Source organism: Protopterus annectens, chromosome 3.part1, assembly GCF_019279795.1.
Source record: "Protopterus annectens isolate FY-2018-M chromosome 3.part1, PAN1.0, whole genome shotgun sequence".
In the NCBI taxonomy this organism is placed as follows: Eukaryota; Metazoa; Chordata; order Ceratodontiformes; family Protopteridae; genus Protopterus; species Protopterus annectens.
The window spans coordinates 1,017,927,313-1,017,943,403 of NC_056732.1; the positions used below are offsets into that span (position 1 = coordinate 1,017,927,313).

Here is a 16,091-nt window from a genome sequence, read left to right on the forward strand (position 1 = left end):
CCTATTGATTATCCTGGATCTATTATTACATAATAGTCTTTTAAGATTAGGCTTATTCTTGTATAAGAAACAAGGTTTCTCTCCAACTGTTTTTAATATGTCTTCATCTATAGTAAGAATACGCCAATGATTATTTATTAATTCTCTAATCTGTTGCACATCACCTGTATAAAACATCGGTATCTTAACAGAGTGTGATACATTGTCCATATGTGACTCCTGCCATTTAGGTTGTGCAGAGAAATAGGGTGCTGCTCTTTCTTTCCTCAGTACATTAATATTCTCTAACTCTCTAATTATCACATGTTCTTTATAGGAACGTTTCAAAAGCCTATTTTTAAATACGTACATCTCATGTTGATATCCACTATCAGTGGCATTAAGGTGAGAAATACGCATACTTTGTCCTTTAATGATATTTTTAAAAATGTAATTCGGATGCATGCTATGTCGGTGAAGAAACAAATTCCTATAGCATTGTTTCCTAAACACCCCGGTGTTGATATATGTACCCATAACTCTTTCCACAAAGACATCCAAAAACTCAATTTTTGTTTTAGAAAAATGAGAAGAGAATTTTAGGTAGGTAGTCATATTATTAATATGAATAAGGTAATCTCCCAGTTCCTCCATACTACCGTCTTAAATAAGAAAAATGTCGTCCACAAAACGGCGATAAAAATGAACTTAGTCTCTATGCATGTGATGGATAAATAATTGTTCTTCCTCCCATGCAGCTAAAAACATGTTGGCGTAGCTATTGGCACAGGGTGTGCCCATAGCCACGCCATCACGTTGAATGTATATATTAGACTCAAATGTAAATACATTGTTTTCCAAAATGATTTCCAAGAATAAACAGATAAGATCTATATATTTATCTGTATATTCACTGTGTTTGGTCAGATATTTTTTTGTTGTCAATATCCCTATATCGTTTAGTATAACACTGAATAGAGATTGAATATCTAGAGTAACAAAAATCATATCTTGGCTTAGGCGAGTTTCTTTACTAAATTTATATAAATCTAGTAAAAATTGTTTGGTGTCCTTTAAAATATACTGGTTTTTGTGTATTACTGGTCTCAGATGTTTTTCGACATATATAGAAAAGGATTCAGTAGACCATCCTCCACCTGAGACTATCGGTCTCATAGGGGGATTAACTCCATCTTTATGAATTTTAGGAATACCCTGTATGTGGGAGATGGTGGGAAAATCCACTTAGGTTCATAGGTTCATAGGTTTATACTAGGCTATCTGCCCTAAGGCATTTATAAGCCTAGCCCAAATTTTTGCCCCTTATATGAAAAAATACTGTGCCCATTAGTTTGTTGTGCCTCTGTCCAGCAGTGACACAGAGATGATTCATCTCCCATCCACAGGTCTAGATTTCTCTTGAACAGAGTCAGCGAGGTGCTCTGCCTCACATGGACCGGGATTCTATTCCACAGCATAGGGAGTCTCTGAGTGATAAATCTATCCCTCCAGCACGTCCTATTTATATTCGTGCTAAGGTTTAAGTCGCTTGCTCTAGTGGTTTTGGTGGATTTGGATTTTTTGAGGTGGAGCATGTCCATTAATTCCGGGTTTGACATGGCCTTGTATGTCAGGCACATGTCACCTCTGAGCAACTGAATAGAGCTGGAGTTTCTTCAATCTGGCAGCATATGACAGATTTTGGGAGTCCCTTTATCCTTTTGGTGAGGAACTTTTGGGGTCTCTCCAATTGCTGCAGATGTCGGGTGAGATACATCACGAATGGGGCATTGTACTCGATCATTGGTCTGATAAGTGAAGAGTACAGGGGAACAATGACCTCACTAGATCTGGATGTGAATCCCTTCATGATCAGGTGGGCAATGTAGAAGGTCTTTCTAACCACTTTAGCAATGTGAGTGTCAAAGAAAGGCCACTGTCAACCTGGGTCCCCAGGTCCCTGATAACCTCTTCTGTGCTTAGTGGATTGCCACCTATATGGTAGCTTGGGGTTACCTTGTTTTATGACTATACATTTTTTGGCGTTTAACTTCAGGCCATGACTCTGGCACCAGCTATCTGTTTCCGTGAGTCCCTTCTCAAGGATATCCATGTCCGATGCACTTTCCACTATGGAGTTTGCAGTCGTCTGCAAACTTTGTCAAAGTCCTCCCATGTTGGCCTGTACTTCTGAGAAGTAGATGCCAAACAATAGGGGCCAAGGACCGAGCCCTGTGGGACACCACTTGTGACCGGCTTGGAGTCTGACATAGCGCAGCAACTCTAACCCTGTGGGTTCTGTCCTTAAGCCAGTTTGCAACCCATCTTGTGACATATGGGTTTACATTTAAGCTGGTAGTTTTTCTACAATACCGAGTGGGGTATTGTGTGCCCTTGCAAGGTCAAGGTAGGCTGTATGGACTGCCTTTCCCTCATCAATGGCCTTGGTGACTGTTTGAAGATGTCGACCAAGTTCAAAAGGCATGATCTTCCCTTGACAAAGCCAAACTGGGTCGGGTCCAATGTCTGCAAGTCCCCTATATCTTTGTTTATGAGCTCCATTATGATCCTCTCCATAGCTTTGCAGACTAGACTTGTTAAGCTTATGGGCGGTAATTACCAGGGTCTGTAGGCCTTTGTGGAGTGGGACCACAGTTGCCGCCACTCCTTGGGCACGTATCCAGTGGTAAGGCTGAGATTAAACAGCTGCCTTATGTGCGGGTTTAATTCCTCATTTGCCGGGGACACCATCCGGTCCCATTGATGCTGTGTTTTAGCTTTAGAGAGCAGCTTTCACTGTCGGGAGGCTACACTCGGCTGGGATAGTTATCTCTCCTTTAGGGGAGGGGGTGAAGTTTGCACTGAACCTGTCTGCCAGTATGTTGGCAATGTCTGTGGGTTCAGTGATTTTGTATCATTTTGGACTAATTCTGAGCATATCTGGGAGATTCCACCCAGGTTCCTAACATAGCTGAAAAGGCCTTATGATTGTCCTTTGAATCCATGGCAATTTTTCTCTCAAAATTGGCCTTAGTTGATTTTATGAGTGCTCGTACTTTTTACTAATAATGATCAGGGTGACTTTTTATGGATTTTGTTCTATCATGTAATAGCTTTCTCCTCTTATTGTAAAGTTTGTTAATGGCTGGGGTCCACCAGACTGGACGTTTGCCCTTTGTGGAAAGAGTCTTGGTTTTATTTGGGATTGCCTGATCCATGCAGTCCTGGAGGTGTTCATAGAAGGCATTTGTAAGGGCTTCTGCAGCTTGGGTTGTGGTTTCCACTGGCTCAGGGGCCTTGAAGGATACCACACCAGTCTTGAGTAGTGTGAAGTTTGCTTTAGAGAAGTTCTTCACTATAGTCTTTTTGTTTGGGGTGGGCGGGATGTGGATTTCCAGTGAGATTAGTTTATGATCAGATCTCACCAATGAGGGATATACTGTGTGGAGCATTTTGTCCCCATGTTTGTGACAATGAGATCTAGTATATTTTCTCCTCTCGTGGGAACAGTGACTAGCTGTTCCATGGCATTTGAATTTATGAACTCCAGGAACCGTTGGGCTAGAAAGTTAGGGCTTGAGTAATGTTCCCAGTCTATATTAAGTCACCCAATATGATGGTGTTTGGAGATACATTTATACCCTCCAGTGTCTTCAGGAAGGCTGTGTGGCGTTCCTGAGTTTGAAGCATGCTACAATATGTAGAGCAGTTTTGCCTATGGTTAGTTGCACCTGGATGGTTTCACCAACCTGGAGGTGTGGGTATCCTTTATGAATATGGATACACCCCTCCTTTTGTGTTGTGGTCCGCGTTTTGGGCGGGCGGGCATGATATGAGGTAAAACCTAATAGTGCCGGGTGCTCTCAGGAGCCTTGAACCAGGTTTCAGTTACAGCACAGACGCCGATGTTCTCCATACTGAGAAGGGCCTCGGTGCATTTTGAGATTTAGACTTCTGGCATTGAGCAGCATTACCCTCAGTTTCTTCCCATTTTTGTTTTCTAGGGTGGTAGGTTTAGAATTTGAGCCTTGCCTAAAAAAGGCACTATGGGGGTGGCAAGAGCCTTAGCCAATATCCGGAATCCCAGGGGTGACAGGTGCAAGCCGAAGCAGTGTGGCTTGTCAAGCATGTCATCCCAGGCAGACAGACACTGGATCCCCTTTGAATGACACCAGACATTAAGCCAATTGTTAAAGCTGATCATCTTGTCTCTATATTTATCTTGCAGAAATCTTGCCAGTTCATTATCGATGTTACTATAATTAACCAGTTCTTGTATTGTGTTATTTCATATTTAATCTCATCTACTCTTTGTTTAGAAATAATATTATAAAACTTTTCATTATTAAGCATATTAGTCATAGCATGGTTATATTGGTCTCTATCCATTACTACAAGTAGCCTTCCCTTGTCAGCTGGCCTAAATATTAGAGTCTCATCATGCTGTAACCTAGATAGGGCTCTCCTCTCATTCCAATTCAAGTTATTTTTATTTTTATTTCCTTTCATATTTGGATGATTAACATATCTATTATCAAATGCCTTATATAAATCTTCCTCAACTAGGTTATAGAAGGCTTCTAATAAATGGTGATTTTGAGGAATATACTCACTAGGTCTCTTAAACCCCTTAGAAGATTGGTTATTGTTATTGTCACCAAACTGATAACGAAGCATAACATTTCAAATAAAGATTTTTATATCAGTTAATACATCAGTCAGTTGACTATGTGCAGTTGGAATAAAACTAAGTCCCTTATTAAGCACATTAGCTTCATCGGTGTCCAAGATTCTATGAGAAATGTTGATTGGGAGCTCTTTCCTCGGATAACTTCCTTTTCTGTCGCCCACGACTTATAGAGCGATTCCTTCTGACCCCCCCTCTCCACAGTTATGGGAAGGGGGAACTGGAGTAAACCCGCCACATGCTGTGGCATTTCATGTACAATGGTATTGGGTCCAGCTGGATTGCTGTTCTTAGGACGAACTTTGGGCTGGAGTGATAATGCAGGCCTGGGAGCTAAATTCACAGGGTCTTTGGGGGCCATTGTTGATGTATCATTAGTTAGTTCTGTGGTTGTGGGTCAGACTGTGTAACAAAATATGTTGCATGATAATCCACAGCTTCCATAATGTTATTACTAATGGAGTCTATGCCCTCATTAGTATCAGTTCTTGATGGAATAAATAATGGAGTATCATTCATTTCCCTATTGGGTATGGGCTTAGACATTTGCCCTGGTCTAGGCCTAGTAAATACTTCGCCAGTTCGAAAATCTTGAGTGTCTCTATCTATTTTATTCCTCTTTTGTTGCAATAAACATCTTTTGAAAATGTCCACACAATCTAGGACATTGGATGAACACCTAACATAACTTTATTCCTTATATAGAAGTAGTGGAAATTTGATTTATATATATTGCAGTCAAATCCTATTATACCAAGTTAGTAGAAATGTTTTAGTAAACAGTGAAGTTTTTAAAACAAAGACTAGGATGTAACTTTAAATGCTGAATTGATCATACCAGCTGACATTGCATGTGATTAACTTGTATATATAACTTCTTAATTGATTGCTTTTTGAATTTTAACGGTCTGACGAAGCCTTAGTGAAAGCGCTTACCTATAACATGCTGCAATAAAATATTCAGTTTTAAGATAATCATTGGCATTTTATTTAGCATTTTTGTTGGATTATACAACACTCAACAATGCCTGGATAACCTGGCGCTTGGATGGTTCCGTGGTCACCTCTCAGATTATTTATTCATCATTTGTTTTTCAACTTTTATTACAACTTGTGAGGTGTTCGTTCTGCTGGGAGCTGCCGTTTATATTTTATGTTATATACTACTTCTTCAAGCACCCAACTGAGACATGGCCAGCCCAAATGGAAATGTAGAACTGGATTATAGACCAAATGTTTCTTTGCGAACTGAAACAGAAACTGAAGTCAGAAATGACATGGTGGATAATAATGAAATGACTTTCTCTAATAAGATGAAAGATGAAAGCATAACTTCTGCACAGATTCGAGGCGAATGCCTACAAACAAAACTGATGAAATGTGTTAGAAGTACGACTAATTCACTACTTCTTTATTAAGGCAAAAATAATGGCCATAATATGCTAACAGGTACCGATACATCAGAACGATTGCAGAAGGCAATAGATAAATTTGAGATGGATTTTTTGAAACTGAAACGTCTTTCAACACAACGCCAACACTTTGAGGCAGGCATCCAGAAGAATATTATACCGAGAGGCTTGAGGGTGTTAAAAATGCCAACGTACGGTGATCAATATCCGGAGCTACTTTCAAAATGGCAGAAATTAAACCTAGAGGTGAGCAAGAATTACATCCATTTACTTCTAGAATTTTTTCAACCGGTTGAAGAACAGTTGATAGAATCCATACTTGACCAACAAAAAGACATGTACTTTCATTTCCCCAGTACCCTAGTAGATAAAGCAATAACCAATGTCCTAGATGGTGTGGAAATTTTCGAAAGATGTTTATTGCAACAAAAGAGGAATAAAATAGATAGAGACACTCAAGATTTTCGAACCAGCCAAGTATTTACTTGGCCTAGACCAGGGCAAGTGTCTAAGCCCATACCCAATAGGGAAATGAATGATACTCCATTAATTATTCCATCAAGAACAGATACTAATGAGGGCATAGACTCCATCAGCAATAACATTATGGAAGCTGTGGATTATGATGCAGCATCTTTTGTTACAGTCTGACCCACAACCACAGAACATAACTAACGATACATCAACAATGGCCCCCAAAGACACTGTGAATTTATCCCCCAGGCCTGCATTATCACTCCAGCCCATAGTTCGTCCTAAGAACAGCAATCCAGCTGGACCCAATACCATTGTACATCAAATGCCACAACATGTGGCGGGTTTACCCCAGTTCCCCCTTCCCATAGCTCTGGAGAGGGGGTCAGAAGGAATAGCTCTATAAGTCGAGGGCGACAGAAAAGGAAGTTATCCGAGGAAAGAGCTCCCAATCAAACATTGAAGAGAATGTGGAATCAGATGAGGATCGCCTGATTTGGAACATTTCTCATAGAATCTTGGACACCGATGAAGCTAATGTGCTTAATAAGGGACTTAGTTTTATTCCAACTGCACATAGTCAACTGACTGATGTATTAACTGATATAAACATCTTTATTTGAAATGTTATGCTTCGTTATCAGTTTGGTGACAATAACCAATCTTCTAAGGGGTTTAAGAGACCTAGTGAGTATATTCCTCAAAATCACCCTTTAGTAGAAGCGTTCTATAACCTAGTTGAGGAAGATTTTTATTCCAACTGCACATAGTCAACTGACTGATGTATTAACTGATATAAACATCTTTATTAGAAATGTTATGCTTCGTTATCAGTTTGGTGACAATAACCAATCTTCTAAGGGGTTTAAGAGACCTAGTGAGTATATTCCTCAAAATCACCCTTTAGTAGAAGCCTTCTATAACCTAGTTGAGGAAGATTTTTATTCCAACTGCACATAGTCAACTGACTGATATATTAACTGATATAAACATCTTTATTAGAAATGTTATGCTTCGTTATCAGTTTGGTGACAATAACCAATCTTCTAAGGGGTTTAAGAGACCTAGTGAGTATATTCCTCAAAATCACCCTTTAGTAGAAGCCTTCTATAACCTAGTTGAGGAAGATTTATATAAGGCATTTGAGGATAGATATGTTAATTATCCAAATAAGAAAGGAAATAAAAATAAAAATAACTTGAATTGGAATGAGAGGAGAGCCCTATCTAGGTTACAGCATGATGAGACTCTAATATTTAGGCCAGCTGACAAGGGAGGGCCACTTGTAGTAATGGATAGAGACCAATATAGCCATGCTATGACTAATATGCTTAATGATGAAAAGTTTTATAATATTATTTCTAAACAAAGAGTAGATGAGATTAAATATGAAATAAATAACACAATACAAGAACTGGTTAATTATAGTAACATCGATAATGAACTGGCAAGATTTCTGCAAGTGGATTTTCCCACCATCCCCCACATACAGGGTATTCCTAAAATTCATAAAGATGGAGTTAATCCCCCTATGAGACCGATAGTCTCAGGTGGAGGATGGTCTACTGAATCCTTTTCTATACATGTCGAAAAACATCTGAAACCAGTAATCGACAAAAAACAGTATATTTTAAAGGATACTAAACAATTTTTACTAGATTTATATAAATTTAGTAAAGAAACTCGCCTAAGCCAAGATATGATTTTTGTTACTCTAGATATTCAATCTCTATTCACTGTTATACCCAACGATATAGGGATATTGATAACAAAAAATGATCTGACCAAATACAGTGAATATACATATAAACATATAGATCGTATCTGTTTATTCTTGGAAATCATTTTGGAAAACAATGTATTTACATTTGAGTCTAATATATACATTCAACGTGATGGCGTGGCTATGGGCACACCCTGTGCCAATAGCTATGCCAACATGTTTTTAGCTGCATGGGAGGAAGAACAATTATTTATCCATCACATGCATAGAGACAAAATTCATTTTTATCGCCATTTTGTGGACATTTTTCTTATTTGGGACAGTAGTATGGAGGAACTGGGAGATTACCTTATTCATATTAATAATAGGACTACCTACCTAAAATTCACTTCTCATTTTTCTAAAACAAAAATTTAGTTTTTGGATGTCTTTGTGGAAAGAGTTATGGGTACATATATCAACACTGGGGTGTTTAGGAAACAATGCTATAGGAATTTGTTTCTTCACCGACATAGCATGCATCCGAATTACGTTTTTAAAAATATCATTAAAGGACAAAGTATGCGTATTGCTCGCCTTAATGCCACTGATAGTGGATATCAACATGAGATTAACTGATTTAAAAATAGGCTTTTGAAACGAGCCTATAAAGAACATGACATAATTAGAGAGTTAGAGAATATTAATGTACTGAGGAAAGAAAGAGCAGCACCCTATTTCTCTGCACAACCTAAACGGCAGGAGTCACATATGGACAATGTATCACACTCTGTTAAGATACCGATGTTTTATACAGGTGATGTGCAAGAGATTAGAGAATTAATAAATAATCATTGGCGTATTCTTACTATGGATGAAGACATATTAAAAATAGTTGGAGAGAAACCTTGTTTCTTATATAAGAATAAGCCTAATCTTAAAAGACTATTATGTAATAATTGGTCCAGGATAATCAATAGGTCATTTAATGGCACACATCCATGTGGTAAATGTAATTACTGCTCTTTTATAGAAACAGCAAATAGTTTTACACACCCAGATACTGGCCAATGTTTTAGAGTCAATGTATCGGCAGACTGTGATACTAGCCATATAGTTTCTTTAGCTACATGTCAGCAATGCCAAAGTTTTTATATTGGCAAAACAGACGGGCCTTTTCATACAAGAATATGTGAACATCTATATGCCATTAGGATTTGATATCTTACAAATGCCTTGGCCAAACATGTGGATTCTAAGGGTCAGGAACATACGTTTACCTTCATGGCAGTTGATGTCATTCAACCTTCTATTAGAGAAGGTAATATACGCAACTATACAGAAACAAAAAAAATCAATTGGATTATGAGATTAAGGGCGGATAAAGGTAGAGGTTTGAATGAACGAGCTTCTATAAAACCTATATTAAAAGCTAGACGTATCAAGGTTAAGTAATTGCATATGTGTTATTGAATATTGTTTATAACGCATTTAATTATTTTTATTAACGTGGTTAGTCAATGGGTTTGATATAAACTTCATTGGATTAGTTATATAATTTCATAATTATTTGTGAGAGTTGTCTTTATAATGTGGTCATGTGTTATTACAGTATATTTCTTGGTATAAATGCATTCAACTATAGGTGAATGCATTCAATTGCACTTTGACGGCACTACAATATCTCCAGAGGCTGTTGTTACGTGCATGTATGCCAGTGCTGTAAGTGATTTATGCATGTATTTCCTAATATATATCTTTTGTTTGATGTATATTGGTTTCTATTTTTAATTGTGTATCTGTGTCCATGGCAACAAGACATTTGGCCTTAATGACATTGATGTTGCGAGTTCGTTGAGAGCAGTAGTGGCAAGATCATGGCTAATAATTGGTAGTGACTTGGACAGTGTGGCATATTTTGTTTGTTCTGCTTTGTTACATGTGGCATGTTGGATGGTATTCATGTATCCATTTGATTGTTCACTTCAGAAGATCTTTCAGTTTGGGTGAATAAGTGAAATTGTATTGATATGAACATGCTTTGATCACTCGTTGCCTCGAGACCTATTGGTTTGTGTTGCACCGCCTGCTATCTGGGAAAGTGTGTTCACAGATGGAAGCATATTGCTGAGGTGATCTAAACACATGTTGAAGTCTTTTCCTTAACCTTGAAATTAGGTATATATTTGGTAGGTGTCATTCGAACCTGCTACAATTCTTTATAGTTGTGTGTTGATATGTATGCACTCTATTCAAGTGTTTGTACTTTCTCTGCTGTCCATTTCTTGCAATTGCTACATATAAATAAGTGTGACTAATAATATAGTATCACTTTCATTTAGTATTTTCATAGCTGTATGTTGACAAGAATGAACGTACTAGATCCAAGGGAGTGTATTTTCTCTGCTCTCTATTTCTTGTAGTTATATGTCGGTGAGCAAGTGCGATTAATAATATAATATTTTTTCATCAGTGGTATATGCTATTCGCCTAGTGTTAACGGACGCAGTGCTTTATATTAAGTTGTCTTTACTGATGTAAATGCAATATTGCTCTTGTTTGTATAATGTGAGGTTTGATTGTTTAGCGCATGGACCGTTTATTTAGTAGGTCGCGGTATTTCTAACTTTTTAAAATGTAGATGGACCTCATGTTTTCAAAGTTTAATGTTCTAAGATAGTGGATCATAATGAAAAATGTTTTTTTGAAAAATTTCTCTCAAAAAGATTTGTTTTAAATATTTTAGCCAGCCTGCATTATTTATATGCCATGACCGATGTATTCGATCAATCTTTATGGAACGTATTGCAGGGTTAATGACAGTTTATTACTGTAAATACATTATTGGTAGCAGTGATTATAGTCTGTCGATATAGAACATATCTGCAAGCTTTACAATATGTTTATTGTGCACATATAAATTTGAACACCTAACATAACTTTATTCCTTATATAGAACTAGTGGAAATTTGATTTATATATTGCAGTTGAATCCTATTATACCTAGTTAGTAGAAATGTTTTTGTAAACAGTGAAGTTTTTAAAACGAAGACTAGGATGTAACTTTAAATGCTGAATTGATCATACCAGCTGACACTGCATGTGATTAACTTGTATATATAATTTTTTAATTGATTGCTTTTTGAATTTTAACAGTCTGACGAAGCCTTAGTGAAAGTGCTTACCTATAGCATGCTGCAATAAAATATTCCGTTTTTAAGATAATCGTTGTCATTTTATTTAGCATTTTTGTTGGATTATACAACACTCAACAACGCCTGGATAACCTAGCGCTTGGATGGTTCTGTGGTCATCTCTCAGGTTATTTATTCATCATTTATTATAAGTGTATGATTAACTATGTAGTAAGTGATAATTCACTAAAGATATTTCTAATTAAAAAAAAAAAAAAAGGATTTCACCATTGACCAAAATGCTTTATGTAAGACAGAGTGGCCATACATGGATTAATGGTCATGTTACCATTTAGTATAACAGCGAGTAATCAGTAACCAAAGAAGTGAGGAAATAATGACACAAAATGTACACAGAATATGAAGACACATATCTAAGGAGTATCTTTATGATAACCCACAGTAAAACATTGTGATGACTGGTAACTGAGCTCTGCCTTTAAGAGCACGTGAGTATTTTGGTACATCTCCATATCTGTGTTTATGTAGCAGTCAGAGCTTCCATCTGTTTTAGCAAGGGGTCTGCTGGTTATAAAGATTTATGAGTGTAAAGTAAGAAAACAACATTCACTGGCTAACATGGCTTGCATTTTTAATTTCAGAAATGGCCAATGAGGTCAAGACTGTACATTGGAGCTACAGGGCAATTTCTGGGCAATGCTGTTCAAGCAGAGACTTCAAGTCAGGAAGAAACGACAACAAGCTCACAAGTCTGAAAAACTTCTCATAAAATCATAAAAATATAAATATATCCTATTTATTACCTGATGTGTATGTGTATATTTAAGTTGAAAACGGTGTTGTGTGTTTTTTACCCAGTGATGTTGTTAGTCTTCTTTCTACAAATTGTCTTGGAATTTTGTCTCACTATAGTCCAATATGTAATGAATAAAGAATGTAGCAGAGTAATTACTGCTGTACAGATTAACAGCACTTAACATTTAATGCATTTCCTTCTGATTTCCAAAACGATTTTACCACATTTAGAACATTTCCCCTAGGATTCAGAAACATTACCACCAGTGGTAAGCACTCTTTATCGCTGACAGTAGCCATTTTCAATACAGAGGCAGCTCTACTTCATTTCTTTGCCTCATTTAGGTGCAGCATCATGATGGACTGTCCCTCTGATATACTGGAAATGTAAATGAGGCATTTTGAGGGAGAGGCATGAGATAATGTACTCACCCCCATAAATGCCTGCTGTAAGTTAACTACTCAGCCAAGCAATTCACAGAACCCTTCAGGTGCATACATCACCAGCACCCACTGCCAAAAGCTCACTTTCGCCCATTACTTTCAATGGGTGAGATCATGTTAGCATTAAGTGTCAGAGAGTATAGCAAACAGGTAGAGTTGGGGGTGCACATATGTCACTACATGTATGAGCACATGCAGAGGTATAAGTAATGTCAGGTGAGAGTTGGTGTGTGTGTTTGTTCCTGAGTAAGTGGCCACAGTGGTGGGGTGGGAATTAGCGGATATCTAGGGCATGCATATACAGTATGTGTTTGTGGGAGTCTTGAGAATGTGTGCGAGTGTGATTGTGTGATGATGTGAGTGTTTCTGATGTACCAATGAGTGTGTATGTGTGTGTGTGTGTGTGTGTGTGTGTGTGTGTGTATGTGTGTGTGTGTGTGTGTGTGTGTGTGGTCAGATGGAGTCTATATCTCTTGGCTCCCCCTAGACAAATGAGCAGTGGTTTTAATAAAGGGAGAGAGCAATATACACCAGGTACACTTTATAAATATTCCTTTAAGTCACTTAAAAAGTTAATAGAACAACAGATTTTTCAACAAGAAACTGCAAATGAAGAATAATATGTATGAAACACTAATATCTGCCATTATACTGACTGATTGTAAGGGTCCAGAAGAAGGGAGAGAGCAGTTCAACAGAAAAAAACAGACATTCTGTGACAGCATGGCAGTTGAGAGGTGTGTCCTTGAGTGTTTGTGTGTTTGAAAGCATTTATGTATGTGAAGGAGTAAATAAGTGGGGTACCTTTGCCAATGTGATGCATACACCACCAACAGCAATTAACTGCAGTAAAGTGCTTGCTAGTGTTCACAGTAATCACCAAGTGATCAAGAAACATACAAATTAGTGAATAATGAGGTCTTTCCTCATCACAGCTAATGTATCTATGAATCAATAGTTTCCACGATCGCATTAAAGGGCCCTTTTCATGCAGTTCACCATTTCTGAATCCTAGCCTTGCTGATGAAGTATGGAAGAAAAAGCTGAAGAATTGTATGCAAAAGAAGCAAGCCACTATGCCAAAAGCTAATGTAGACCTTTAAGAAAATGTGTACAGTATTAAGCCATGTATGGCATTTTGTAAGTGTTATTTAAAAGTGCAGCATCATTTTATTGTAAAATAATAGAAAATCTGAAAATAGTTGTAGCTTACACAAAAAATTGTTTTCAGTTTATGAAAGTACTTTGTAAAAAGAAAAATGTATTGCATTAAAACAATGCACATATTATATTGATAATACAATGTGGTAATGTATGTTTTGTAACAGATTTGGTTAAACAGTATCTTTCTTCTGATGATAGACATATATGCATACATTTTAAATAATTACCTGGTAATGTAGGTTACTTTACTTCTTTAAAAAAAAGTAACTGATGTTAGAGAAAATAGGCTTCATGCTTGGCTTATTAGCTATGCACCTTGAGTTAAGCTATTTGCACTAAATGCATGTCAGAATAACAAATATATTTGTCATGTTGAGTGCAATGCCAGACACCAAACAGCAGTATCCACATAATAATGACCTTATTCTTACCATGCCATCTGCCTAAGTACAGTGTGCATACAGATGTGGAGTAAATACGTTATTAATCATTATCACTGACATGCACCACAGACACACACACACACACACACACACACACACACACACACACACACACACACACACACACCTCTCTCTTCCTCGGACAGATTCAAACACATGTTCAGCTAGTTAGAAAGCAACTATGTATTTTTCCAAAGCTTTATAATGATCTGTCATAAAGCAAATCATTTTTGATGTAGTATTTTTAAAATGTTACTGCTATAAAAATAACTGTTTCCTGTAATACGCTGTATTATTTTAGAGAGTCAATAAAATGTTGTGCGTTAGAGAAGGAATATATCTGTAGCTGTTTTGCATTACATTATACTGGGACTTATTGCAATACCCCTTGCATCTTTTGTTTTGCTCATGGACAAATAAAAACATATAGTCATGTCACTGTACCTGTTTCCTAAGTGTCTGAACAATTTCCACATTAGATACATAAACCAGATAATAAAGCAATCCACTCAGCAATTTTTCCCTGCTTCCGGAACCTTCTAGCTGTCATCTAGTACTTTGAGAGCGATTCTCTTAATGGACAGCATGTAAATCTCTAAATGTCAGCAAATTCCACACTTTCTCATTATAGAGTATTTTTCCACTTTAATCTAACCATTGGAGCAGCAAAAATAAAGGAAACTAGTACTTCCTGATCCCTGGTAGCATCTGATTCTGCAGTCTCTCTCTATATCATGAAGATTTTCCTTGACATCTCAACCTGTTTCCTTTTGGATTGGTCACAGCATCTGACTGCTGTGTAGCTCTGTCACCGAGTTATTTACAGATGAGTGCATAGCATTGCATTGCATAGCCCATACTTAAGTGACTGGAAATTAGCTTGACACATATAGCTGGTAGAATAACTGACAATGGAAGGTGTACCTGCAATTAAGACATTTCTGAATGCAGATCTGTTCAAGACATGACTGTCAAGAAATGAAGCAGAAGAGGTGAATCCTGACAGCTACCTAGAGAACACATAACAGCTGGGTTATGATCAGATAGTCAAATTCATAGATGATTATGATCAGGTCTCTGATCATAACCAGATTATTATGCATTCAAGGCAATGATGACAAGAAATTCACCTCAAGAGTGAAGCTTGAAAGGTGAATTTTGGCATCCACCTCATGAAAACATAATAAAGGGTCATGATCAGAGACCTCATCATAATTCTGCTCCATTTACTACCAGTTACAGAAAAGAGCACCAAGTGTTTTACCAGCTTTGAAAGCCAGTGATGTACTTAGCAGGTCCTGTCAAATATGGACAGAGATTGAAAAATAAGAATAGTTTTTAAGTATTCCTCTAATGCGCTTAAAATTTTAATAGAACAACTGGTTTTGCATCAATATGTCATTTTCTGAACAATACGATGTACAAAAGTCTAATTTTGGCAGTTTTGACTGCAATCTTACTTACCAGCAAATAAAAATATGAGGAGTAGAGCAAAAATATGACATCAATTTAGGGATAGTTGAGGAGCAAGGACAGCAGGCAGAAAGAAAACTGTTTTGCTTTCTGCCACAGTTCTTGGCTGGATGGCAAAGTCCATTGTTAGTCTGTACTGCGAGACCCGATTGTAACATTACTTGGAGGGGTTGTTACACTCATCACAGCACATTAGGTCTGTCGCTTACCAACTTTATCGTCTTCCTGATATTGGACCATAATTACAGCACTCCATGCACTGCGAGTGTATTACCGTTTTGACAGCTGTAACACACAACACTGCCAGTGCCACACAGACAGTGGCCACCAGAGAAGAACAGCAGGAAATGCAAATAGGTTTTA

The 16,091-nt window shown here is 37.4% G+C and overlaps 1 protein-coding gene across 1 annotated transcript in view; it reads left to right on the forward strand.

Moving 5' to 3' along the window:
• The window catches only part of TCF24 (transcription factor 24), a 116,069-nt gene extending 103,066 nt beyond the window's left edge, over positions 1–13,003 (forward strand). Inside the window, exon 2 of the mRNA XM_044067983.1 lies at positions 12,051–13,003. Within this exon, the coding sequence (XP_043923918.1) occupies positions 12,051–12,164 (114 nt within the window). The 3' untranslated portion in view covers positions 12,165–13,003. The remainder of the gene's footprint in view (positions 1–12,050) is intronic.
• The last annotated feature ends 3,088 nt before the right edge of the window (positions 13,004–16,091 follow it).